This window comes from Theobroma umbraticum, unplaced genomic scaffold (genome assembly GCF_002168275.2).
Source record: "Theobroma umbraticum cultivar Fairchild unplaced genomic scaffold, ASM216827v3 scaffold_67.0, whole genome shotgun sequence".
Taxonomy (NCBI): domain Eukaryota; kingdom Viridiplantae; phylum Streptophyta; class Magnoliopsida; order Malvales; family Malvaceae; genus Theobroma; species Theobroma umbraticum.
The window spans coordinates 4,833,267-4,859,073 of record NW_018397262.1 but is presented as its reverse complement, the minus strand read 5'-3'; the positions used below and the strand labels follow the sequence as shown (position 1 = coordinate 4,859,073).

General features: G+C 32.5%; 2 protein-coding genes across 2 annotated transcripts in view; both read left to right on the top strand.

The window, feature by feature from the left end:
- Positions 1-7,163, top strand: part of LOC110419712 (increased DNA methylation 1-like) — a 15,694-nt gene extending 8,531 nt beyond the window's left edge. Inside the window, exons 4-11 of the mRNA XM_089784134.1 lie at positions 4-461; positions 1,614-1,737; positions 2,531-2,613; positions 4,333-4,574; positions 5,217-5,303; positions 5,844-5,943; positions 6,119-6,320; positions 6,402-7,163. Of these exons, the coding sequence (XP_089640260.1) occupies positions 4-461; positions 1,614-1,737; positions 2,531-2,613; positions 4,333-4,574; positions 5,217-5,303; positions 5,844-5,943; positions 6,119-6,320; positions 6,402-7,138 (2,033 nt within the window). The 3' untranslated portion in view covers positions 7,139-7,163. The remainder of the gene's footprint in view (positions 1-3; positions 462-1,613; positions 1,738-2,530; positions 2,614-4,332; positions 4,575-5,216; positions 5,304-5,843; positions 5,944-6,118; positions 6,321-6,401) is intronic.
- Positions 7,164-8,160: 997 nt separating this feature from the next.
- LOC110419040 (Galactosyltransferase family protein) lies at positions 8,161-12,318 on the top strand. The gene is made up of 7 exons (XM_021431907.2): positions 8,161-8,667; positions 8,921-9,073; positions 9,161-9,243; positions 9,349-9,448; positions 10,877-10,990; positions 11,531-11,673; positions 11,952-12,318. The coding sequence occupies exons 1-7, from the start codon at positions 8,297-8,299 to the stop codon at positions 12,038-12,040; spliced, it is 1,053 nt and encodes a 350-aa protein (XP_021287582.1). The 5' UTR covers positions 8,161-8,296; the 3' UTR covers positions 12,041-12,318.
- Positions 12,319-25,807: the final 13,489 nt, after the last annotated feature.

Sequence of the window (25,807 nt, the reverse complement as noted above, 5' to 3'; positions counted from 1 at the left end):
AAGGAGGAAAGCATATTACTGAAATTAAGTTGTATAATATTGGATCCAGAACAGTGCTCTCATGGTTGATCCTAGCTGGGGTAATTTCTCTGAATGATGTCATTCAATATCGGAACCCCAAGGATGATGCTATAATTAAAGATGGTCTTGTTTCCTTGGATGGAATAACCTGCAAGTGTTGCAACAGGGTGCTATCAGTTTCTGAGTTTAAGATTCATGCTGGATTCAAGTTTAACCGTCCCTGCTTGAATCTTTTCATGGAATCTGGTAAGCCTTTCACGTTATGTCAGCTGCAAGCATGGTCTGCTGAGTACAAGACCAGAAAAAATGGGATCCAGAAGGTGGAAGCTGACGAAAATGATCGAAATGATGATTCCTGTGGTCTATGTGGGGATGGTGGTGAACTGATTTGCTGTGACAACTGCCCTTCTACTTTTCATCTGGCTTGCCTGTATATGCAGGTTTGTCCTTTCTTCTGTGTTTTTTTGCACTGATCTGCACTTTTTTTGGTCATAACTTATCTGCAATCTCTATTGTTCTCCTTAGTTTGTTTTCCTTTTCTTGCAGCTTCACTAATTTTACTTATCTCAAATATATATGCCTAGTCTTACTTATCGTTGTTTAGTCTTGCAAATTTCTTTTGCAGTTATGAAGGGCTATTCTTGGTAAAATTTCATTTTTGATTGCAAACATGCTATATGTTATTTTAACTTTGGAGCTTGTAATAGGACATACAGTGTAAGTAGCAATCATAATTTTGAAACCGATCTAGTTTGCCTCTATGACAATAAAATTTGAGCAAGTTTAAGCTATGTCATCTTTTGCATTTGCATGATTAGATATCTGGCTCTAGAATAATAATTCTAGTTGAGATATTGCCTAGTAAATGCTTATCCCTGTTGAAAGAGCTGTATGATTGAATATAATGTTTCATAGACAGCAGCATAATGAGCTTTAAGAATAACAAGATAGACAAGTGAGAATCATGTAGGTGCTGTGCATTTTGAGCGATAGATTTAACCGATGATTTGTTAATGGAGTTTAAGTTCAGGAGTCCAATAGCAGGCGTCTTATATTTGTACAAGACTGAGAACATCAAAAACAGCCACGACAATATCGATGCTTACATTTTGTACATAAAACAAGTTGTGATTTTCTCTTTCTTGTATAAAGAAATTTATTTTGTGTACAATATGTATCACGTAGCAAATGTAAATTTACTAGTTTGTTCTCTTGACTGCCCTGATTCAGTTCAAACCATACAAGATGGTCTTCTTTTCCTCTGTATTCTTATTCTATAGTCTCATAAATGTCGGTAAAAACTTTCCTCTCTTCTTTGTTTTAATTTTCTATCTAAATGTTTCCTTTTGGCTTTGAAGGCATATAAACATACTAGTGAAGAATGCTTTTTCCCCTTATTCTACGGTTGGGTAGTATTTGCTCTTGGTATTATGACTTAGTTTCGCTTCTGTGTTCTAGAGATCATGGAGATTACTCTAATTTCTTTGTTTTGTTTTTCCCTTCCAAGTGTGTTGCTTTATTATAGGTTTCCCTTCTTTCTTTTTTTCCAAATTACTAATTACTTCATGTGCTCTAATTTTTTTTGCTTGCAGGAACTACCTGAGGGCAATTGGTATTGCTCAAATTGCACTTGTTGGATTTGTGGGAATTTTGTTAATGATAAAGAGGCTTCAAGTTCGATTGATGCATTCAAATGTTTACAGTGTGAGCACAAATGTAATTCTTCCCCCTTCAGTATGACATTTCCTCTGAAAAGTTTAGATTTTTATGAAGACAGTCTACAGTTTCTTAAAATATGATTTAGACTAAAAATCTTACCTTTAATTTGAGGCAAGCTACTACTTGCTGGTCTTAAAGAACCCTTATCTTTTGATTGTTTCTTGATATAGTTTTCTCAGTGAGCACAAGGAAGCAGAGAAAAGAACTGTAGTGGCTTGAAAGCTTGGAAATAAATGCAAAAGTATATAACTTTTTGTTCAAATTGGAGTTGGTTATTTCTGTTGTAGAGTGTAACATGAAGAACCTTTATAACGCCTTTTTCTCAGCATGAAGTTCTTGATTGTTTTTCTTAACTTAAAGCTTTTTGTTGAAATTGCAATTTGACCCTTTTATATTAGCTTAAAAGATTTAGGCTTTTCTTCCTTTTTTTTTTTTGCTTTCATATTGTTTCTAAGTATGCACAAACCCATATCCCTAATTGATAGTTATGCATCCAATGCATAATGGAGTGCAGTTGAGTAAGCGTCTCTGCCATAATCCAATATTGCTACGTAAATGTCTTACTATTCTCTGTTTTTTTTTTAATAAAAATCACCAGGAAATATAAATCTCCTCTCAGGACTTGAAGTAGTTGTTTCATGAAATCATTATGGACAATATACACATTTACCATTTTAAGTTTGTTTTGTTTGCTTGTTTGTGTGTGTGTGCGCGCACACGCACTTGTTATGATGCTTCTCTTTGTGATTTGTGTTTCTAATTTTCTAGCTATCATAACATTTGTAAACAGATCATAAGGCATGCCTCAATGCTAAAAGTCAGTTTGAAGAAAAGGTTTCTGATACTTGGTTTTGCGGGGGAAGCTGCGAGGAGGTACTTTTGAGATTCAAACTTCTTGACTCTAATTATTTTGTTAAGAATATGTTGAATTTAGCATATAGAGAATGTTTTATGTATTCTGTGCATGAGTTCGACTCTTTTCCCTTTTGTGGCTTGTTTTTGTGAATATCTGGTTATTTTAAATCGGCAATTTGGTAGGTGTGGGATGGAACATCCCTTTCTCATCCCAGTGCAAGTTAAAGTTGAGCTGCCTGGACCTGACTGCACCCTGAAAAGAAAGCAGGGGTTTGAAGCAGCTCTTTCATTTTAGTCCATGAGCTGCATAATAAATGCTGTCATTTGCAGCTTTGTTGGGCAAATGCAGGCAACATCTAAATTTCAATGTGGTCCAAACTGTTTATGTAGAAAATGCTCTATATTGATTAAAGAATGACATTTAGACACAATATGGTCAAGTCAACATCAACCACATGTCAGTCTCTATGAAGATTACTTCCCAATGACATTTCTTCAAAGGCTATATCATCATCCCTTTTAAAATTTTGCATGCAAGACCACATGATAACAGTACTCATCCATGCACTGCAGCCTTAGCCTATGCACTGAACCCAAATCTTCTTCTAATCACTCTCTTTAATCCAATGTTTATGGAGTAAGAACTTGCTGAAACTATTTAACTAGGTTTGGGCTAGGCCAAACCAGGAAGCTTCAGTAAGTACCCTTTCTACCTCTAACTTGTTTGTCCTTTTCTTCTTGCTCCCTTTTAAATAAATGGCAGCCACCTTGAATTGCTATTCTAAAATCTGCTTGCGCAACTAGGTTTTGTACCCTCTCATCTCTTCTATTGCTTATTTCCCATATTATTTAGGTCTGGCCTGTTTTTGTGTAGGTTATTGCAGTTCTGTCCCTTAGCCTGTTTTGCTTAACATTTTGGAATTTGATTGTTAGTCTCACGTAGACCTAGGAAATTTTGGTTGCTTGCCTCTACAAGCTGATGGAACCTTTGCTTAGAATTCTGCTATAATGAATTTGCATTTTGATGTTATAGTTGTTCCTCTGTTTATCCTGTTTTTAGAATATTTGCCTGATGCAACAATATTGGTGTGAGTAACTTAGTTAAAGGGATTCAGTCCGCCAGTTTTGTATTGTGTTGACCTCCAGGGTCCTGCTCCTTGGATTCCTTTTCCTTTCGTTTCAAGATCATATTATTAAAGAATGTTACTATTGAGAAAGGAAAATGGTGGAAGTTTGGATCCTTTCTTCTTTGTTAGTGTGCATCATCTAGTCAACAAGGAGAGATCCGCAAGGTCAAATACCTTCTAATTTTCTCTTCTACTCTTTTCTTTAATAAGTGATTGGTGTCTTCCTTTTTGATAGTTGTGTAGCCAATAATGCCTGCATTTATGTTTCCACTATGCTAAGTTTTGTTTAATGTATACTTATTTCCAATTAAAAGCACTTGTTCTTGCATTTTTAGCTATGCTACATCTCAGCTATTGAACTTAAGATGCATGTGATTCATGTCAACTCAAGTGTTCCAATCCTGCCATCATAAAAGACCTTACCTTTAAATGATCATTTGTTGTCTACTGTACTATAACTCTCACTGCACTACCCATTTTTTTAACCTAAAAGGCAATCAGTTGCTGCATAGATGTTGGCTATGATTGTTTAGCTACAACAGTTAGATGGTTGCTGTTTTCCACGTATTTGCATTCTAAGTTCTGATACAAGGTTAACTGATATTTGCAGGTGCACTCATGTCTTAGTTCTTGTCTTGGGATGATTAATCACCTTGCTGAAGGCTTTTCTTGGACACTTCTTCGATGTATTCATGAAGATCAAAAATTTCACTCTGCTCTAAGGTTTGCCCTGAAGGCAGAGTGCAACTCAAAACTGGCTGTTGCTCTGTCCATCATGGAAGAATGCTTTCAGTCTATGGTTGATCCCAGAACAGGGGTAGACATGATACCCCATCTCTTGTACAATTGGGGGTGAGACACCTGGCCTTTCTGATAACCTTCCTTGGCTTTTACATTTCTACACAATCGTTTTCTTTTTTTTTTGACTCCTTTTACTGCCTAACATTTGATCACTACATTGTTTTATAGTTTGTACTTAAAATTCTGTTCATTTCATGCTCTGTCATCATGAACATCTATTTTGTAGCCACACTGGTTTTTTAAGTTCATTTCTTTTAAATTTCAGTGTCATCAAGTCTTTGACCTGTCTCATTCTATGCCACTCACAATTTTTTTCTGGTTGCAAGGTTGCTTATAATTTGCTTCTATAGGCTGAGCCCTGCCCCTATCCTATTTGGTTAGATCCCTATTGGGAGTTAATGGCCTAACTGAAATAAATCCATCTTGGTTTTAATCTTGTGTGTTCATGCATTTGAATTCTGTCTTCTATATGATTTATAGAGAGTGGCAAGGCTAGGATTATCTACCAGAGAAATGGGAAAAGATTATTGGATAAAAATATAAACAATAATAAAAGGAGTTCTTTTAATGAATGATTATTATTAAAAGTACTTATATGCTTCCTTGCAGTTGCTCGAAGCTGGTAAGCAAACAGAATGTTTTTTAGCAAAATTCGTGTTTACTAACATGCTTTTGTTGTTTGTAAATGATCAGGTCAGATTTTGCACGCCTGAATTTTTTTGGATTTTACTCTCTTGTCTTGGAGAAGGATGATGTGGTGATATCTGTAGCATCCATCAGGTAGTATTGATATTGTCCAAAGGTTTTGGTTATTTAAATAATTTTTTTAAAAAACAACTCATAACATATCATAATGTTATGCGATCCCTTCTTTCTTGCCGAATGTGATATGAGAACAAGTTTTGACAACAAATACTTTCTCTTTATCCAAATATATATATATATATATATATATCTAGTGATGTGTTGGTGTGACATTTGTTAGCATCTATGTTTTAAAAAAAGTTGAAACCTATCTGCTATAACTTATATGGTTGGTTATAGTTGGGAAGCATTGAGGTTTTTGTGCATGATTGATTGGGGTGGATTAATTCTGTCTGGTTGAATTTTCATGATAATGTGAATGAAGACTTGAAATCTATAGATCTGTAAATTTGTTTTAAGCCCCAACCATTCAATTTTGCCTTTTCTTCCTCCAGCCTGGTTTATTAAGCCAATATCTCACGTATTTTAAGATTTATGATATCTTAGTGAGTTCGGAGCCTTCTACTTGGTCCACAGTCTATTTTACTTTCAGTCTTTCTCTGTCATTTGGTCTAGGATACATGGGGTAACAGTTGCAGAGATGCCTCTTATTGCAACTTGTAGCAACTACCGTCGTCAAGGAATGTGTCGACGCCTTATGACTGTTATTGAAGAGGTATTATCTCTTGGCAGTATGTTCAAATATTATGCACAAGTTGTTTGTCATTGGAATTTAACTTTGTAAATCCCTCACAGTTGATCGACTTTATTGCTTATGATTTTTCATATGAATCCTATTTGTGACTTAATTTCTTTGTTTTGTTCGCTGTCTGGATAAATGCTGCCTCTAGATGCTCATCTCATTCAAGGTGGAAAAGCTTGTGATAACTGCCATTCCAAATTTGGTGGAAACATGGACTGAGGGTTTTGGCTTCAAGCCAGTGGAGGATGATGAAAGAAAAACACTTAGTAAGATCAACTTGATGGTGTTTCCTGGAACGGTATTGCTTAAGAAGCCCTTGTATCAATTCCAAGAAGCAGATGGACAGTCAGGTAGCTTCATTTTCTCTTAAAGTTCATTGTTCTTCAAGTTCTAGAGAAACAAATTTGATTTCCATGGTTATGCATGAGCAGGTGATACATCATCTTTGCAACAAGATAAATCAACTGAACATTTGAGAAAAGAAGAATCAACTAATGTAGGCATTCATCCTGTAGGAAATCGATCAGCCAAGTCTGTACAGCCTTTTGGTGATAACTGCTATGCAAATGAAGCCTGTGCCAAAGTAGAAACTGAGCTTGTAGGAGACAAGAATGAGCAAGAATTGGAAATTGATGGAAAAAAGGAAATCACTGATGGTGTTGTTGAGGAGCCATGCGATAAATCAGCCTTAAGAGATTTAGAAACTACTAGATTAGGTATATGTACTAAGGGACAGCATGTAGCTGAATCTATACATTGGTCTGACAGTAATTGTTGCTCCAAAGATGTTGGGACTGAGCTCGAAGACAGGCTTAGAGTTGGGTCTTCTCAAGAATACCCTGCTGCAGAAACTAACTCTGCATCCCAATCGGATGGTTGCTGTTGCGACGATGAAGCTGGTGCTGAATCAAAAGTGGAGTCTGTGCAGCAATCAGATTGCCTTTGTTTAGATAACCGTAGCGCTGAAACGGATGATCAGGTAGTTGAAGAAGAGAATATACAAGTAGTTGAGGGTCGAGCAAGTAGTTTGCAGGAACAATTTTCAGAGGTGTCCTGTGAAATGCCAGATTCGGCATTAGTTTCTAGTGTTAAGACATGTATTTATAACGAGACACTGGTTTCTTTAGAGGAACAGCTGCAGAAAGACTGTGAGTTGGATGTTAAGTAGCAATAAAATTGTAAATTGAGGAAAATCTCATGCTTTTTGCCCCCATCTTTTCAGGTTTGGCCACAGTTATAGCAAAGATTTCCATCACCAGTTACACCATATGAACCCAATTCTTCTCTCATAGACCAGGGCCAGAATATCAATGGAAAATGCAGCAGGAAAGAAGTCATATTTGGCTAAAGAGAATTAAATGCTTAATGACCCAAAACTCTAGGAAGAAGGTTAAATGTCCCTTGATGTATTAGGAGTCATCATCTATAGGTGGTTAGATGTTTTCTTGTACAGGAAGCATGACTTAATAAATTAAGCACAACTTTCATATAAGTCTTTCCAGTGATAGTTAGACTGTCTCTTTCTCATCAGAAGAGACTGAAGAAAGCAATAGAATGAGAAAAGGGCAACCAAATGCACTTCCATGCATTGTGTGTATAATATTATTAAAATCATAAAATTCTTTCTTCTCATCTTTCAACAAAAATACTATCTTCCTCATTTTCTTCTAACCCATAATGGATCAATTATTACTTCTGAGATAACATTATAGACATAATATCTAAGAAACCTTCAAAACTGTTCAAATTTTTTTTAATAAATTTTAATTTTTTGTTATATTTAATTATATTTGTATATTTTTATTTTAAATTAAATTATCTTTATAAGTAATAGTTGGTTAATTTTTGTTAATTAAAATATTATTTATTATTTTATATCAGGTGACTTATTAATCATGTGATAACAAAATGATTAATAATAATTAATTAAAAGTTAATTATAAGAATCTATTTTAATTTAAAATAAAAATAAAAATATTTGAATGAATGTAATAAAAAATGAAAAATCATTGAAAAGTTTTAAATAATTTAAAAACTGTTTCAAATATTATACTTTACATGTAACGTCACGTTACATTTGAAAAATGAATTGGACCAAGAATTGAAAATCATTGGACCCGTACCCGAAACCCAAACCCATAAGCCCAAAGATCCATATAACTACCAATAACGGCAGATCAAATCAAACAGGTCTGGGAAACCAACAGGTTTTCTTCACTTTGTCACTCTCTCACTCCTGTCCATTTTACTTCCCTTCCACTCCAAATGAAACCTTCCTTGCTCTCCTAAACCACTTCCCACCTCCCCAATATCCCCAATCACAGCTATGCCATCATCTCCCAAATTCTTCAATGCGCGCACCCCGTCGCCGGCCATGCTCCCCACCAGGTCAACGGTCCTGATCTTCTCCGCCCTCCTCGTCTTCGCCATCGTCTCTTTCCTCTTCGCCCTCTCCTCTTTCCTTTCCTCCGATGGATCCGGTTACCGATGCCGGAGCTCCGACCCGAGATCCGTCCGGGTTCTTTGGGACAGAGCAGGGAATGGGAATAATGGTGTTGCCGGTGGAGATGACGATAATGGGACGAAGAGGCATAAAGTTATGGGCTTTGTTGGGATCCAAACCGGGTTCGGTTCGACCGGTCGGAGACGGTCCTTGAGGAAAACTTGGATGCCTTCGGATCGTCAAGGCCTTCAACGGTATGTAAAAGTTTTTGAAATAGTAGTATAATTTTTAAAAAACCTTATAATTAGGGTGATTTTAGTTCTAATTTATTTTGAAATGAAATTAATTGCATTTTCGTTTCGATTTTAGAAGAGAACGATTAAACTTGAATTACCGTTATATTTTAAATACATTTCAAAAAAAAAAACGTTATATTTTACATATTTGTTCATCCGTTAATCAAATATAATTTAATTTTAAACTTTTTTTTTTCCATTTCTTTTTCAGGTTGGAAGAAGCAACAGGATTAGCTTTTAGGTTTATAATCGGTAGAACAAATGACAAGTCAAAGATGGCGGAGCTGAAAGAAGAAGTTGCAGAATATGATGATTTCCTGCTGTTAGATATCCAGGAGCAGTACAGTAAGCTTCCATACAAAACGTTAGTTCTTTGTCAAATAGTTTAGTTATATCTGTTGGTCATGTTATTCTTTGAAAGAAAATTGCTTACTTAGAATTTATGCTTCAGGTTAGCATTCTTCAAAGCTGCGTATGCACTCTTTGATTCTGAGTTTTACGTCAAAGCTGATGATGATATATATTTGAGGCCAGGTGACTTGGTTTATTAACTCTGTTATGCGTGCGTTGGGTGGTGTTCTTTACCTTAATAGTGCAGCTTTATATGGTTAGTTAACAAAGTTGTGCTACATATTTCAGATCGACTATCACTTCTATTAGCAAAAGAACGTTCTCACTCGCAGACTTACCTTGGATGCATGAAAAAGGGGCCAGTATTTACTGATCCAAAATTGAAATGGTTAGTTCTGGTATATTTACTGTTTTAATCTATGTTTTAGATATCTCTTTTAACTGCTTCCTTGCTTTGTGTTTCATGTGAGTGTTTCTCCTTAGTTGAGGTGGTGCCTTCTTGCTGTAAATTGATATAAGAGAGGATAGTTTGCTATTTTTGGGGTTTTTTTTTGAATAGATGCTATCTTTGGTTGATATGGCATCTATTAAAATCTCTAAAAACATTTTATTAAGGGCACAAATGTTGAGGAAAAGTCAGGAAAGCACATTTTTTTGGGTGTTTTAAGCTATGATAGTAGGAAAGGACCTTAAAGATCCAAAAGTTATTTAAAAACAGATCAGTCAAAGTGGGCTGCAAATCTACTCACTATCAATCAGTTTGTAGAATTTTAGGCCTTTTGAGAGTTGTACTTCTCCCCACTTCTTCAGTTATAATGGCACACCAACGGTTGTGACTGCAAGGGTAGCAGAGAAATTTTGTTTGTATATTATAATCTGTCTTAGCATCTGCTATTAGAATCATCACATAGAGAAACTAACTCAACCTATTAAGATGGCCTTGATCTTGAATGTATTCATGTGAATAGATGAATTTCTTTGTTGATAGTTTCATCTTTTAAGATCTATGGTGTTCTATACCTTCAAATATATGTATTCATACATGCATGCACACATACATACATACGTCCATACATATATTGAGTATTTATAAATGCATTCATGCATGCATGTATGGATGTATGAATATGCAGCTCTAAAAAATTCTCTGAAAATTGCATGAGTTAAGATGCCCGTCAGTGGTTGTATCAATAGATGATCATTTGATTTTACCTCTTTAAAATTAAGATGTTCTGACACATGCATCTTGTAGATGTCTATATACTCTCCTTTACTGGTGATTAGATGTGTAGTATACCATGTTGTAATGCACCTTGTTACATTTGTATTTGCCCAACATTGACTTCTATACTTTTAGGATAAGAAATATATGGTTTGAAGCTTGTGGTGAAAAGACATATCATGGTTTGCTATGCTTAATTATATTCAACAAGATTCAATATTTGAGGGTATGGGCTCAAAGGTTGTCTTTACATAGTAACATGCAAAGTCATATACTTGTAGAAACCTTGAAAGGGAGATTTTAATATGTTATATTACTTTGGGAACCAACTGATATTTACTCCTAGAGCTTAGGCATTACCCAAACCTTGCAGTTGTGCAGGCAAACATAAGTGAAGGGTCATCAACTGAATTTGCTTAAACAAAATTTGTTAGTCATTTCTGTTTTTCTTTTGGAGACTAGAACGTCAATGAGATCTATGTTACCCCAATAATGTGTTTCATGGATCATAAATTTATGCTCAGCTAATAGATTGTAAATTTCGGCTCAGCTAATGCAATTGTGATGTAATCAAATTTGAGTAAATTCATGCAGGTATGAGCCACTATCCTATCTACTTGGAAAGGAATACTTTCTTCATGCCTATGGTCCAATATACGCTCTTTCAGCAGATGTTGTTGCAAGTTTGGTTGCTCTGAGAAACAACAGGTACTCTTAATGATTTCAGATCTACGCACATTATTATCTGTTAAACCATTTCTTGGTATTTTTATTATTTCTTGTTCCATCCTTGTCTATATTAGGATTGGGGCCTTTCACTTGCGGACAATGTATGTTTGTTTCCTAAACACCCAAGTCCAACCCTTATTTTGAGCTCAGCATGCTTAGCTTGAAATGTTCCTCAAATGTTTGAACCCTTGCTTTGAATTATTTTGTCATGGCTGGCCTTGTTTCTCAAGACATCTAATATAAACTGCACGTTATGTATACTATTCCAGCTTTATATCTTTTTCCCTCCTCCTTTTGTTGTGATTAAGGAGGTTGGAGATTTCTTTTAATGGAAATTGTATTTGTTTGAAAATAAAAGTGGGATTGTATGAGGAATGCATATTCTGGAGTACACTTTGCAAGAGGTTTTTATCCTTGACAACTCCTTTTGGAACATTAGATGAAGTAATGTTACTAATGATGCTTTATCTTCAGATCTCTAATTTATTATGTTGTTTTGCCATTTTGTATGAGTTGCAGTTTTCGGATGTTTAGTAATGAAGATGTTACAATTGGTGCATGGATGCTTGCAATGAATGTTAACCATGAGGACAACCGAGCATTGTGTGAGCCAGACTGTACGGCATCATCTATTGCTGTCTGGGATATCCCCAAATGTTCAGGTTGGTGTCCATTTGAAGCTTATGAACTGGTGCACCAATAATCATTCTAAGCTCCAAGAGTCATTTATTTCTATGGACTTTAGAACAGAAAAAAAAAAAAAAAAGAGGGTTGGTGTAGAAGTTGTTCTCTTTAAAATTTACTTCTTAATCCTTGGTATGGTACATGATCCCTGAAGATTTGCTTACTGAAATAGAGATGGGTTATGTACTTCCCACACTCGTTTTACCGTGTTTCTATCAGTCATATGCTGTGTTCTAATGTTACTCTGGCAATACAGGATTGTGTAATCCAGAGACGAAGCTATTGGAACTCCATCAGAAGGATGCCTGCTCGAATAGTCCGACTTTGCCATCCGATGATGATTAGCTTTCTTAGCCTTGAACTTACACGGGTTTTGTCCAACTTGAGAAGATGTTTCTGAGAATTGCTGGCTCTACCAAGTTGATCTTGCTGCCACCAGACATATCTAAGCTTCCCTTTCCTTGTTCAATTATCTCAAGCCATTTTTGTCGTCCACAATTTCTTTTTTTTTTTTGTGTGTAGTGTAACATATAAATCTTTTTTCACCGACGATGTAAGTTGCCGAGAGATTTTTACATTACCATTCTTTTTAAAGATTAAAATGAAAACTCACTTACCTGGTTCCATTACCATTCGTTTCTACAAGTATCGTTCTCCTAAATCCAATTATCATTCAAGATTAAAATACATTCTTGCAATAAGATTATAGTTCACGAGACACAGAAACAAAAGGAAGGGTAACAAAAAGAGAGATCAGAATGTAACACACATTGGACGGAGAAAACCAAATACAATACTAGTAATCTAACGAAGCAAAAGGAGGTACAAATGCAGGATCGCAACAACAATAAAAGCATCTCGAAGCATGCCATTGCTGAGAAGAAAGCAAAACATGATCACAACAACAGTAAAAGCATATATCTAAATTGACCTGTACATAAAATGACTAGATCTCCCCAGTCCAAACAACAATCGTACCTAAAATCATGATCTTTCTTTGTGCTGCAATTGTGTATCTTGGAGCACCGTTGGTAGCATTCTCTTCAACTCGAAAGATAATTTTATCACCAGGCTTGAGGCTTTTAGCACGAGCATACTTACGCCAATTTCTTTGGAAAACAGGTTTAGGATAATCTTTGCCTTTTCTTCTAATGTAATATCCGAAATTCTCCCAATGATTGCCGGATACATCACGGACTAATAAGGACATCGTCCGTCCTCCTTCGTAACGTGGCAGATGCTCCCTGAAACCACTAGGAATTGCCATTTGCTTCTTAACATCAACCTTTGTGAGGTGTTTCTGAAAGGACCTCATAGCTGAAAAGAACCCTATAGAAAGAACTCACTTTAGCTGAATAAAAATGATTTGCTTCACTTGGACTAACATCCTCTTATCCTCCTACCTATTTATAATAGTTACGTGAACAATCATTGTCGTCAGAATTTTACTGATGATTATGTCAAGGAGGTTCGAAATCTATAACACAAGCTCCAATGGGCATGCAGGGTTGACAACATGGAGGGCAGAGAGAGAAAAAGAAAAGGGGTGCAAAGAGGCATAATGAAATGGGATGAATCAAATCAAAAGGCTTTTGACCTTTTGCATTCAAATATGGAAAGAAGTTTCATTTTGCTTTATTGTTAGGCCATAATCTTAAGACATTTCAAAGAAGTTATAATTATATGCTATACTTTACTAGAAATAAAATTAATTTTTCAAATTTTGTTAACAGACAGATAATTATGAATAGGCACAATCAGATAATATTTGTTTGAAACAAATAAAATTGTGTTTGTCGAAAAATTATCTCAATACCCTTATCTAAAATAAAAAAACACAGAAACAACAAAAGAATGCTTTTTCTTTTTTTTTTTTCAATATTTTTTAAATTTTCTTGTATCATTTTACTGTAAAAATTTTTATAAAAGTGTAGATAATCTTGCTATACATCATTAAATGCTAAATGGATTGACTTCGTTAGTACAAAATACAATCAATCACTACTTTATTGTATCAGATGTATTCTGGCTGACCTTACCCTGAGAAAATATTAATCGAAATTTATTATAAAAGTGCCTATGGAAGTCTGAGTATACTGATTTCAAACACTTCCTTCAGTTGGAATAACATAGTTAATACATATGCCTGCATATATATATATATATATATATATATATGTAATCATCATTTAGTACTAGGCGTAGTAGGAGGCGAGGAGTCTTTGTGAGTCAATGATCACCGCGATCAAATTAAAGGAAAATGGTAGGAAGGCTGCTGGCTGATGAAACAAATAATCTGCCCAAGATTCTTTTTGGTAGGGAAAAACTCACTCCCTTTTCTATTTATATTTTTATTGCCTTTCTAGTCAATAATTGCTTCTTTTGACTAGGTGAGCAGTCTTTTATATTGAGATAATTTGGTAGTTTCATTTTATTATCAAAAGATTATTATATTTATTGGGCCGGAAAAAATGTTCTAGTAGATTGATACATGAACTTTCAAATAAATTTAAGATTAAAATTTGTAAATTAATTTTAATATACATTAATCAATTTAAAATAACATAATGGACATTTCCACTCTTTTTTATTGGTGGAGAGGATCGTTACTTAAATTTAATTAAATAAATAGTGATTGAGATAGAAATACATTTTTTCAAATTAAAGTGAATTTCTATGATCATGTACAATTTTTTTTTTAAAAAAAAACTGAATTCTTAATTTCTTATTAGAAATGAGATATGAGATGTTAAAGCATACAACGCTTATAGATTCAAACATTAAAAATTTCTTTTGCTTATACTTAAGCAGCTTCATAATTAAAAATTTTATATATTTACATATTTGAACATTTGAACTTTTGATTCAATGATCGACACATGTATTCTAACGTGTTGAATAGATTTCATGTGGACATTGTATTCATGTTGGTGATATATACCCGATCGAGAGTTCCTCAAAATGCACATAAATCTGACTTTAGATCATCTCCCCTAAACCAGCAGTCTGTTTAATGGTCTTTTAATGAATTTAATATGAACTGAGGCAGCGAGTTACAAGGGTTAGAATTTTGAAATAAAAGTGAAATTAAAACAAATAGTAATTGAAAAGGGAGTTTGGATTAAAAAGGATGTAGTTTTAGTTGAGTTTTGTATGTATAATTAATGATTATCAATTATTTATTAAATAAGATTTATATTTTTTTTAAAAATATATTATTTTATAAATTTAATTAATTATTAATTTATATTATTATTTTTTAATTGAGATTAATTAAAAACAATATTTAATTAAAATTATTAATTTTTATATATTATATTATATTATATTTGTTATCAAGTGTTCTTATTTAATTAAGGTTGTGTTTGATACATTACCGGAAATATGATTATTGAAATGTGATTGTTGGATATATAACTGTTAAGAATATAATTTTATAACGTTTGCTAATTATAGAGAATGTAATGTAAATTAATAAAATTATCTTTATATATAAATATATATATATTAAATAAATTTATAATTTTTAATATAAAATTTAATTTTTTAACTTTAAATAATAAAAATAATAAATAATAATATTTAAAAAATAACATAATATTTTTATTTTTATAATTAATATGTTACTTAAAAATAATTATTTCTCGTAATAATATCTAAAATTATTACAATAATAATAAAATGTTTTTAAAGAGATTTCTATTTTTTTTATCTTTGAACTTATTTGGTTGAGGATTAATGAATTTCACTGGAATTTATGTACAATAAATTTTTTTATAAATAAAATAATATTTTATAAGTTTAATTCAATATAATAATAAAAAAATAAAAAATTATTTTAAAAATATGAAATGGGTTTCTTCTTTTTCAAAATTCTAACCAATTTCCATGAGGCAAAAATATTTGTCCTTTTCGTTTTCTTTTCCCCTTGCTCTTTAATCCTCTTTCCCTTTCTCCTTTCTTGTTGGGTTTAGGCTTACATTATGAATGAATAGTTTTGCTATACAAGGGTTTCTTGATTTTTATGTCTTGTTAGACTAGAATTTTTGAAAGGCTGAGTGAATTTCTAGTCCTTGCAGATGGCTTTTTTGTGTTTCCAAGACAGTTTTCTTGACTGAAGGAGATTAAATTGCTCCTGATGCTTTTAGCTCTTCAAAAATTAAAAAAAAAATTGAAGAATTGGGAAAAAAAAGTTATATGGCTTTCCCTTTGCAAAAGGAAAGTTAGATTGTGTCCGTGAGCAATGAGAATCACATTCCCTTTGATCATTGTAAGCAAGTTGTAATGAAAAGACAGTCTCTTGAGCTTTTCGTATACCAAATGCTGAGATGTCTTGACTAGTGTGAAAGGGAATCAGCATGTGAATGATTTGTTTGGACGCTCTTCCAAGATACTGCAGTGGGTGGTTTTTTCAGGTTTGGGATGCTTGTTCCTGAGATGGGCTTTTTTGGGTTCTGTGGCTTTCTGGATTTCACCTCCTTTTGCTGGGATGATTGTGTTTGGATGACCCTTTGGGGGCTGATTGTGATCCAGGTTTTTTATAGAGATTTATGCTTTTGGATTTCTTTAATTGTTCAGAGTACGTATATATTTTGTACTGGACAGTTTGCTGCCTGCTTTGTGCTTAGGTTTAGGAGGTTATGCTGGTATATTGGAAGGGTGCAGGGAGTGTTTTTTGTGTGTGTTGTCTTTGAGGGCTACTAGCAAGCCACAGGGAGGCCAGGAATCCCATCCATTTTGTATAGATTTTTGGTTAAAGGGCATGGAGTGTTGATCCAGGGAGGTTACCTTCTAAGTGAAGAGCAACAAAGTTGAACTGCTTGTTTCTTTTCAAAGAGATAAACCAGTTTGGTTTCCTCTGATCTGAATATATTACTAACTTTTAAAAAAAAAAAAAAAACTCACTTACCTGGTTCCATTGCCTATTGTAAAATGTACTATGCTACAAGTATATCGGTTCTCAAATTTTGCTATTGTTTAATGAGTTTTTTGCTACTTGCCAGCATGTATCTATCTCCCTTGTAAAATGCTTAATCCAATTATCATACAGACATGAATATATATTCTTGTAACAAGATTATATATAATGGAGGAGACAGAAACAAAAAGAAAGACATGAAATTTGACACACTTATAATATTGATTTACATGTCTAAAATTTGCAATTGCAATTAGATATTGATCGTAAAGAAAAAGTTATGAATGGAAATGATAAGTGTAATGAAAAATATTGATCAAAAGATTATTGAAAAGAGAGTTTCAGATATATACCAATAAGCAGAATTGAGAGTTTGTCATTAATTTGTTGAATAAAATATATTATGAAAGAGAATCTTGAAGGTGAAGAATCCCACTGCTAGAAAGGCTTTTTACCTTTTGCATTCAAATATAGAACAAGTTTCATTTTGCTTTATTATTAAGCCATAATCTCGAGACATCTCGAAAAGTTCCGATTATAAATGGCATGTCGAAATTCAGCTATACTTTATTAGATTCAACAGTAAAAGGTAAAAGTATTAAACATTTTTTTATGTCCATTTTATTACGCTATCTATAATCAATAAAAAAGATAAATAACAAATTCACTCAAATTAATTATAAAAGAATATCTTTTACAACTGTTTTTAATTTATTCCCAAAATTTTGTCATTATTTTTGTACTAGGTTAGGCCTAAGCTTACCACTATGAAGAGGTAATCCTTCCTCTTTGTGTTTTTCACTGTTAATAGAAAAGCAAACAAAGTCATAATATATTGATGTGCCAAAAAACGATCACTATAACTAGAAAGCTAAATTTAAAAACAATAAACCTTGACAAAAGAAAATGATTAAATTACTATAATATTTGGATGAATTAAAACTTGTATCATAAAGATATGTATGGTGTGACTGTTAAAATCATTGAAGTTTTTAACTTATTTTATTAAAGTTTTTAACTTATAACGTGCTCTTGCTTCTCAAGAAAGGCCCCATTATCTAGAATCAAAAGTATGCAAGAAGAATTGAAATAGAGAGTGGCAGCGAAAAGGGTAGCGCGCCACACACGGCCAACACTTTTAGGACATTATCGAATATCCAAGTTGATTTGATGTTATCCTTGTCATTTTCATCTACCAACCTTTCTTGCCATTAGAAAAGATATACCAGGGCAGGATCCAGTTTTTAATTCGTTGAATGTATTAAAAGTATTGGATTGGATTGGATAATTTCGTGAGGGTGACTATGATGAATATGTCTAATAAAATTGGCAAATTATGGTGTTTTCTTTTCTTTTTTTTTTTTAATTTTTTCAAAACTTGAAGTTATTACGTCACGGTTTCAATGGAAATCATTAATACTTCCAGTGAGAAATCATGAATCTCACATTCAAAGAAAATATTATATATTTTAATAAAATCATGAATTTTACATCAATTGTATGTTACAGTAAAATTAAATATTTTTTTAATTAAAAAAATAATTTTTATAAAATAAAATAATGAAACTAATAATTTAAAATAAATTAGTATGGATCAAGACGTGTTGCAAACACACTTTGATTCACCATTTGTTGCAACCGTGACACACTCGTTGGCGGAAGAAGAAACTGCCTTGTTTTCGAATGAGTACCGTAGAAAAGGACCGGAGCAAGCCTGTGTGCAAAAGGAGCACTTGTTGGACCTTGGGCCAAACTAAGCCCAAGTTAGGTAAGGGTCATGCTCTGTAAAATTAGATATTTAAGGCTTATGGATCATTGGGTTGAAAGTTGGTTGTTGTAATTATTTGCTTTGTGGGTTAATGAATTGATATATCATATGATAATCAACAAAAAGTATAATAAAAACTAATAATAATAATAATAGTAGTTTATAATGTGAGGCAATATAAAAGAAACTATAGGTTCCTATATATATAGATACATAAGTAATAAAATGTGTATTAGTATATACAAAATTTAGTAATAATAATAGTAAATGATACTTTAATTTAGTTAATAGAAAATAACATATTATTAGCTTAGAAATTGAGTTATAGAATATTCATAATTACACAAAAAAAGGATATTTATGCTTTTTTACAAAATATAGCAACATAGGAAATATATTATTTGGGTTATATTGATGATAGAATTTTTACCCAATACGTGAAAAGTCACAATCTCGAATTAATTTTCTTAATTGAGAGATTTGATTAAAACTCTACCAATATGATGAGAGGATTTTAGTTTTAAATCTTAATATTTCTTAATCCACATAATATCTTAAAATAGTAAATAAAAATATGAGAAATTCTTATGTTAGAATAAAGACATAGAATATCCATGTATAGAAAAAATAATAATATAGAATATTTATTGTTCTAATAAATAATTAATAAGGTATACAATAGTACAAACTATATTATTTAACTTATAGTGATGATGGAATATTTGCATGAGATGCAAGAAGTCACAATCCCAAGTTAATCTTCTTAAGGGATTTAATTAAAACTCCACTTGTATGATGGAAAGATATTAATTTTAATTCTCAATATTTTAATTCAAATAAATATTTTTTAAAATATTAATAGCATGAAAAGCAATAATAATAACAACAATAGATATATGCCATTAAGGACAATTAATTTCGAAATTTATTTCACATCACTATTACATTATTTTTCTGCCATTGCATCTAGTTAGATATATTTTATACACAAGTTGAGACGCCGATGATAAGACTTTTCCATAGGCATGCAAAGGTGAATTCTTTCGAAAAATTTTCTAGGTGAAAGAATACCTATAGATCCTACTAATATGATGGGAGGCTTTAAAAAATATTTTTAATAAAAAGCCTTCACTCGTATTAGAGTCTACATTACATGAAAATGTTTTGACCCTATTTTGATGACAGGATTTGCTAGATAAGTTTCAGAAGGTGAGTTTTTTCGAGTAATTTCTTATGTGAGAGAGTATACTAGGTCCCATCAGTATGATGAGTAGATTCGAAAAATATTTTCAATAAAAGGTTTTCATTTGACATTCATCAAGATTTATACCATGCATTTCATGTGCACACCATACCGAATTATAGACTTTAAGTCGTAAATAAAATCAAAAAATAAAATAATGAATAACAATTAAGAAAATATAAGAATAAAATTAATAGTTAATTAAGGTTGAAATAGAATAATGTATGATTAAATGGTACTGCTCGTGGAACAAAAGTCATGAGAGTGCTAATCCTTCATCGTGCATAACCGTACTCCCGAACTGAACTCTAAAAATTACGTATCAAGTCGTTGTTCTTTAAACGGGCCTAAAATCAATTTAAGACCTCGTCAAATAAAACAAGTTTACTAAGTGATCAATCGTAGCTTATAAGAAAAAAAGATTGGTGGTGACTCTTGAAACTTTCATGTTGAAGTGGACGGGTTCTCGAACCTGCACGTAGCGATACATTGGTGACTTCACTAAAGACTTCGAGAGTCAAGCCAATAAATAATCATAAGTTATCCTAATCCTTAATTAATCAAAAATGTTTTATTCCCCTAATCTTAAGTAGCATTATTTTATTTATTTTTCTATTAATTACATGTTATTTATTTATTGTCATTTATTGATTATTTGTTTTAACAAATGCAGGGTATCTAGGATAAACGTATATGAGATGAGTGGTTAAAGGTTGGTATTTTCCCTTTACACACATGACACATTTACATTAATGCATAAGCCCTCTACCTAAGGTTTATACCTTGTTAGGAGGGAGTTAAGCATTTATGCTATCGTGAGATGATATCTTTCGCATGTTAAAAATCATGAGTATCTTTCCTCTAACTAAAACCATTTTGATCCAAATCAAAAGGTGTACCCTTAAATAGAAACACACAAAGGAACACCTCTTACTCTATCTTAATCTCTTATGAAGCTCTATGGAACTGTAGAGTGGGTAGCATTAAACGACATGATAATACCCACAATAATATGACCATCTTGTAGGCATGAGCTGTCCTTGAAAAATAATGAAAAAAAATATAGGCATGACACATTATTTTTAGGATTTAATATATTAGCTAGTTTATATTTTTACTATTTATATTGATTTGCTTTATTTTTGGATTGTTTTTGCATCCATGCGCATTTGCATTATCATTTGCATATAGGAAAGGTATTCGGGCTCAATAGCCATCAACAAAGAAGGATTCGATTGCATCCATGAAGTTGTCAATGGTGAAAGATTATAAGACAATGCACAAGTTGGCAAGCCTCATGGCTAATACACAGCAAAGTTAGGGAGATTGTTTAAAAGAGGGACGTGTATCGGTTTTGCCAGAAAGGGTGCTCTTTGATCTCAAGCAAAATAACTTCACGGACACTAACAATGTATGGATTTATTAGAATGTCACCACCTAAAGAAGCGTCTCAAAGAAATATGGTCACATAGCATGGCTTCTCAGAATGTATGTTTATGAATTGCGATTAAAAGTTTTTATCCAATTTTGGGGTCTATCCTACTGCTACTTTGTGATTAATTAGGTAGACATTACCGCTATTAAAGAATAGTAGACATTACTCCAAATAGATTTTACTCACCAAGACAAGATATATTGGAGAGGTCAGAAAACAAGACATCGTAAGAAGCTATCTCAATTGCTAGATATCTTAATCTCAGAAGTGGACCAAGCTCGAGACTAAAAATCATTGATAATATGATTGGTGTTGAACTTTAAGGCACCATTGTTTTGCAAAATTTTAAGATAATGGATGTTCCACGAAGTTAGAAAATAATTGATAAGATGATGGATGTCGCATAAGTCTTGCAAGAATTTAGGATGGCGGATGTTAGACTTTGAGCACAATTGTCTTGCAAGAATCCAAGATGATGGATGTCGTACGAGACTGTAAAATTATTAATAAGATGATAGATATCGCACGAGATTAGAAAATCATTCATTATTCAAAAAAATATATTCAATCTCATTGATTATTGCAAATAAGTATAAAATTATTAGATAGACTCTTTTTATTACATTAATTGTAACACGATACTAGAAAATCATTAATAAGATGGGTGTCGCACGAGATTAGAAAATCATTTTTTATTCAAAAAAGTATATTCAATCTAATTGATTATTGCCAAACAAGTATAAAATTAATAGATAGACTCTTTTTATTATAGCAATTGTAAAAGTAACAAATGAAGTAAAGACAATAATAATAGTTTTACTTTATTTATATTTATGAATTTCTAAAAAAATTGAATAATAATGGTTATAGTTCAAGTAACAAAGAAGAAAGAATCCGGTAAGAAAAAAGAAGAAAACAAAAAATGAAATAATAGGTGCAGTGCACCATTTCATTAAAGCATCAGCTATTAAATAGTTGGTTCTTAAAGCTTGATCTTCTCTTCCTTTATAAACCTTTCATTTTGTTTTAGCCACTACACAAAATAAAAATGCACGATTTTTCTCTAGTTTTTATTTTTGTAAAATAAATATAATCTTCTTTATTTATTTGGTCTATGTAATTTCAATCGTGATTGGAAATAATCATGAATTCTCATGTGTTTGGGGAAATTCAAGTTTCGCATTTGTTTCTGTTTGATTGTGAATAGAAAGTTAGTCGGAGCTGGACTAAGGAAAGGTCAAAAGTCCATAATTTAGTTTCCATTTCGTTGTTTCTTCTTCGGTTCCAGAGAAGATGTTGTATTTGAAGCAACCAAGCTTCATTTTATGCAAAAGAGGATTGATTGTGTTTTAGCAAGAATAAGGTAATTTCATAATAAGCTTTGGATATTTTCTCTTAACAGAAACAAAATTTAAGGGGAAAAAAACGTTTACATAGTTATCAATATTGTATAATACATCATACATATGTATCAATAAAGTTATGAAAAGGAGAGATAAATGTAATGAAAAATATTAATCAAATTTTTTTTTTTGGAAAAGTAGATTTTATTATCCTCACAACTAGTATGCCAATATTAGTCTCGAGCTGAAATTGTTGGAGACTCCTACTAGCATGAATACCGATTTCAGAAAGGAAAAACTATAGAAAAGGAAAGGGATTGATTTTGATTGGAAAGAAAGAAGTATGAAAGGAAATGATAAGTATAATGAAAAATATTCATCAAAAGATTGATGGAGGGATTGAACAGTGAAGATAAATGTAATGAAAAGTATTAATCAAAGAATTAATGGAAGGGATTTGAAGCTAAGAAAATAGATGGTTAAAACAATGAACTTTGAAGCTAAGAAAATAAATGGTTAAAACAATGAACCATGAAAATTAAATGAACATACGTAGAAGAAGAAAATACAATCAGTTAGGCATAAAATAAGTGAGAGTAATAAAAGTTACCTTACATGAAATTTATAACAACTACACACTACAATACTAATCATCTAAAGAAGCAAAAGGAGATACAAATACACGATCACAATAGCAATAAAAGCATCTCAGAGTTGCCATTGCTGAGAAGAAAGCAATATACGATCACAACAATAGTAAAAGCTTATACAAGTTGACTTGTACGTAAAGCGACTAGATCTCCCCAGTCCAAGCAACGTTACCTAAAAGGTTCCAATTATATTTATCCCATGTCGAAATTCAGCTACACTTTATTAGAAATGAGCTTAAATTCAACAGCTAAGATTCCATAAAAATATTTAACATTTTCTATTTTTATTTTATTACGCTATATTGCAATCAATAAAACGATAAATAATACCTTCACTCGAATTAATTATCAAAGAATATCTGCTACAACAACTATTTGATTCTCGAGAAAAATTGGTTGACAATTTACTCACTATTTCTGTATTACGTTAGACTGTGAAAGGGGTGAAACCTAAGCATACCAAAAAAGAACGAAATATGAAGAGGTAACCCTTCCTATTTTAGTTTTGAATTTTAATAGAAAAGCAAGCAATTACATAATAATGTGCCCCAAAAATATCATTATAACTTGAAAACTTAATTACACTAATTGTATTAAACCTAGTTTGAACGTAAAAAGTGTGAGAGATATATAGAGATGGAGAGGACCCCCATATTGACCATATAATTGGTTATTGGTCCTGCATGTGAACTTATACAAGATATAAACACATTTACCTTTCATTTTCACCTTTTTTATAAACAAAGGCGAGAAGCAACCTGCAAGGTTGAAATGGGAACTTTGTTTTTATTGCATTTCAACACTCTGTCACCACATATTCATTTTTTGTCTCGAAATATAAAGTTTGAAATGGGGCATGATGCCAAATCCAACTCTTCTAGAACAAATGAATATTCCCTGAGTCACATCCATCATTTTCACAAATTTTTAGAGCAACCTACTTGATGGCTTAACAACTCTCTTCAAAAGAATCGTTAATATCGCGAACTTATTTAATTAGGCCTCAGTATATATATATTTGAAAAGTTTGTAAGAAGTCATTAATAAAATCCGCAGTCATTGGACGATTTGAAATCTCCTGCAGAAGTGACAAAAGACTCTGGTGATAATAAACCCCGTCAAAAAGTTAATTAGTTTGCTATACAATTTTATATATATATATATATATATATATATACTTAATAAAAAGAACCATATTTTTAATTGCCCAAACCCACATATAGCTCTCATGTACAGGTACCATTTGTTCAAGCCGCAATTTATCAATTACCTTAATGATCGTGTGATCTTATCCTTATATTTGCTTTCAAGTTTTCCTAGTGAACAAGTCCAATATAATAAGCATTTTACACATGGAAGCGTACGTTCAAGTGAGCCAATGCAACCTGTAGCATGTTATTCAAAGTTGTTTTGGCCCTTTTTGGCCTACGATTTTATTTCAAAAATTCTTTTGGAACATTTTCTAATCTAGGTAGGTTTTGGTAAGTTACTTCTTTATATCAGATTATACAAATTTGAAAAAGTAGTATAGATCATTAATTATTCATAATTGGAATTATCTTTTTTTACGTAATTTTGAATTATATATGTATTATCTCTATTATCGTGTGATCCAAACTCGAGATATTTAAAATAAAACTGTTGAATATCACACATCACATGTCACATCTCTTTTATTTTTATTTTTTTTTTACTTTTTAGGAGTGCATTTTAATGAAATTGACCGTTTATATGTTTCTATGAAGTGCAAATCATACGCACCATGGAGCATAAATCAATGCCTATTTTATCAACTTGATGGATATATATATGTGCATAAATAAGCATAAAAGCAGTAAATAATGAATTAACGAAAATGAAGATGGAGATGCAGAAGAAAGAAAACAGAAAGCATAAAATAAGTAGCAATAAAAGTTACATTAACAGAACATGAAATTTATCACTAATACAATATATAGTAATTTGAAGAAGCACAAAAGAAGGTACAAACATGCATATACTTAGTTAAAAACACAACAACAACAACAACAAAGCAAACTCAAAGATACACATAAAAGTAATTAGAACTCTGGCCCCCAAATAGCCTGACCAAAGAGTTTGCGCAGCAGCCTCTTTTGTGCAGCAATTGTGTAACGTGGAACGCCGTTAGCATCCCGTTCCATTCGAAAGATGATTCGATCACCGGCGACGAGTCCCTTAGCAAGGACAAACTGATGCCAGTCTCCCTGGAAAACCGGCTTGGGATGGCTTTCTACACTTCTGATGTAATATCCGAAATTCTCCCACACCTTGCCGGACATATCCACCACTGGAAAATAATGTGTATACCCTCCTCCATGAGGTGGTAGATGCTGGACAAAGTCACTCGGGATGGCCATCTGTTTTTTAGCATCCACGTCTCCGAGTACCTTGCAAAAGGATTCCATAGCTGAGAACAACACTAGTAAGAGATGCAGCTAGCTCACTTGGCTGAATACAACAATGAGTTCTTGCTTCTCTCGACATGCCCCTTGCCCATTATATAGACTCGAAAAGTTATAAGTGTTGCGCGAAACTATTCTTATTCTTATCCGTCAGTGAGCTTTTTATTCAAGTGAGGAATTACAAAATTTTAAACATTAGACTTTAGCACAATATGTTGTCGTGATGTTAGCTGTGTCATATCATGGTACAACTTCCCATTAAAAAAGTTCAGATACCATGGCAGGCTCGAGCTTTGTTGATCCGTTGAATATACGAAAAGCGTTCGATTGAG

Coding starts and splice junctions, on each gene's coding strand:
- LOC110419040 (XM_021431907.2), top strand. CDS start 8,297: ATGCCATCATCTCCCAAATTCTTCAATGCGCGCACCCCGTCGCCGGCC. Junction 8,668..8,920: donor GATCGTCAAGGCCTTCAACG/GTATGTAAAAGT, acceptor TTTCTTTTTCAG/GTTGGAAGAAGCAACAGGAT. Junction 9,074..9,160: donor AGTAAGCTTCCATACAAAAC/GTTAGTTCTTTG, acceptor TTTATGCTTCAG/GTTAGCATTCTTCAAAGCTG.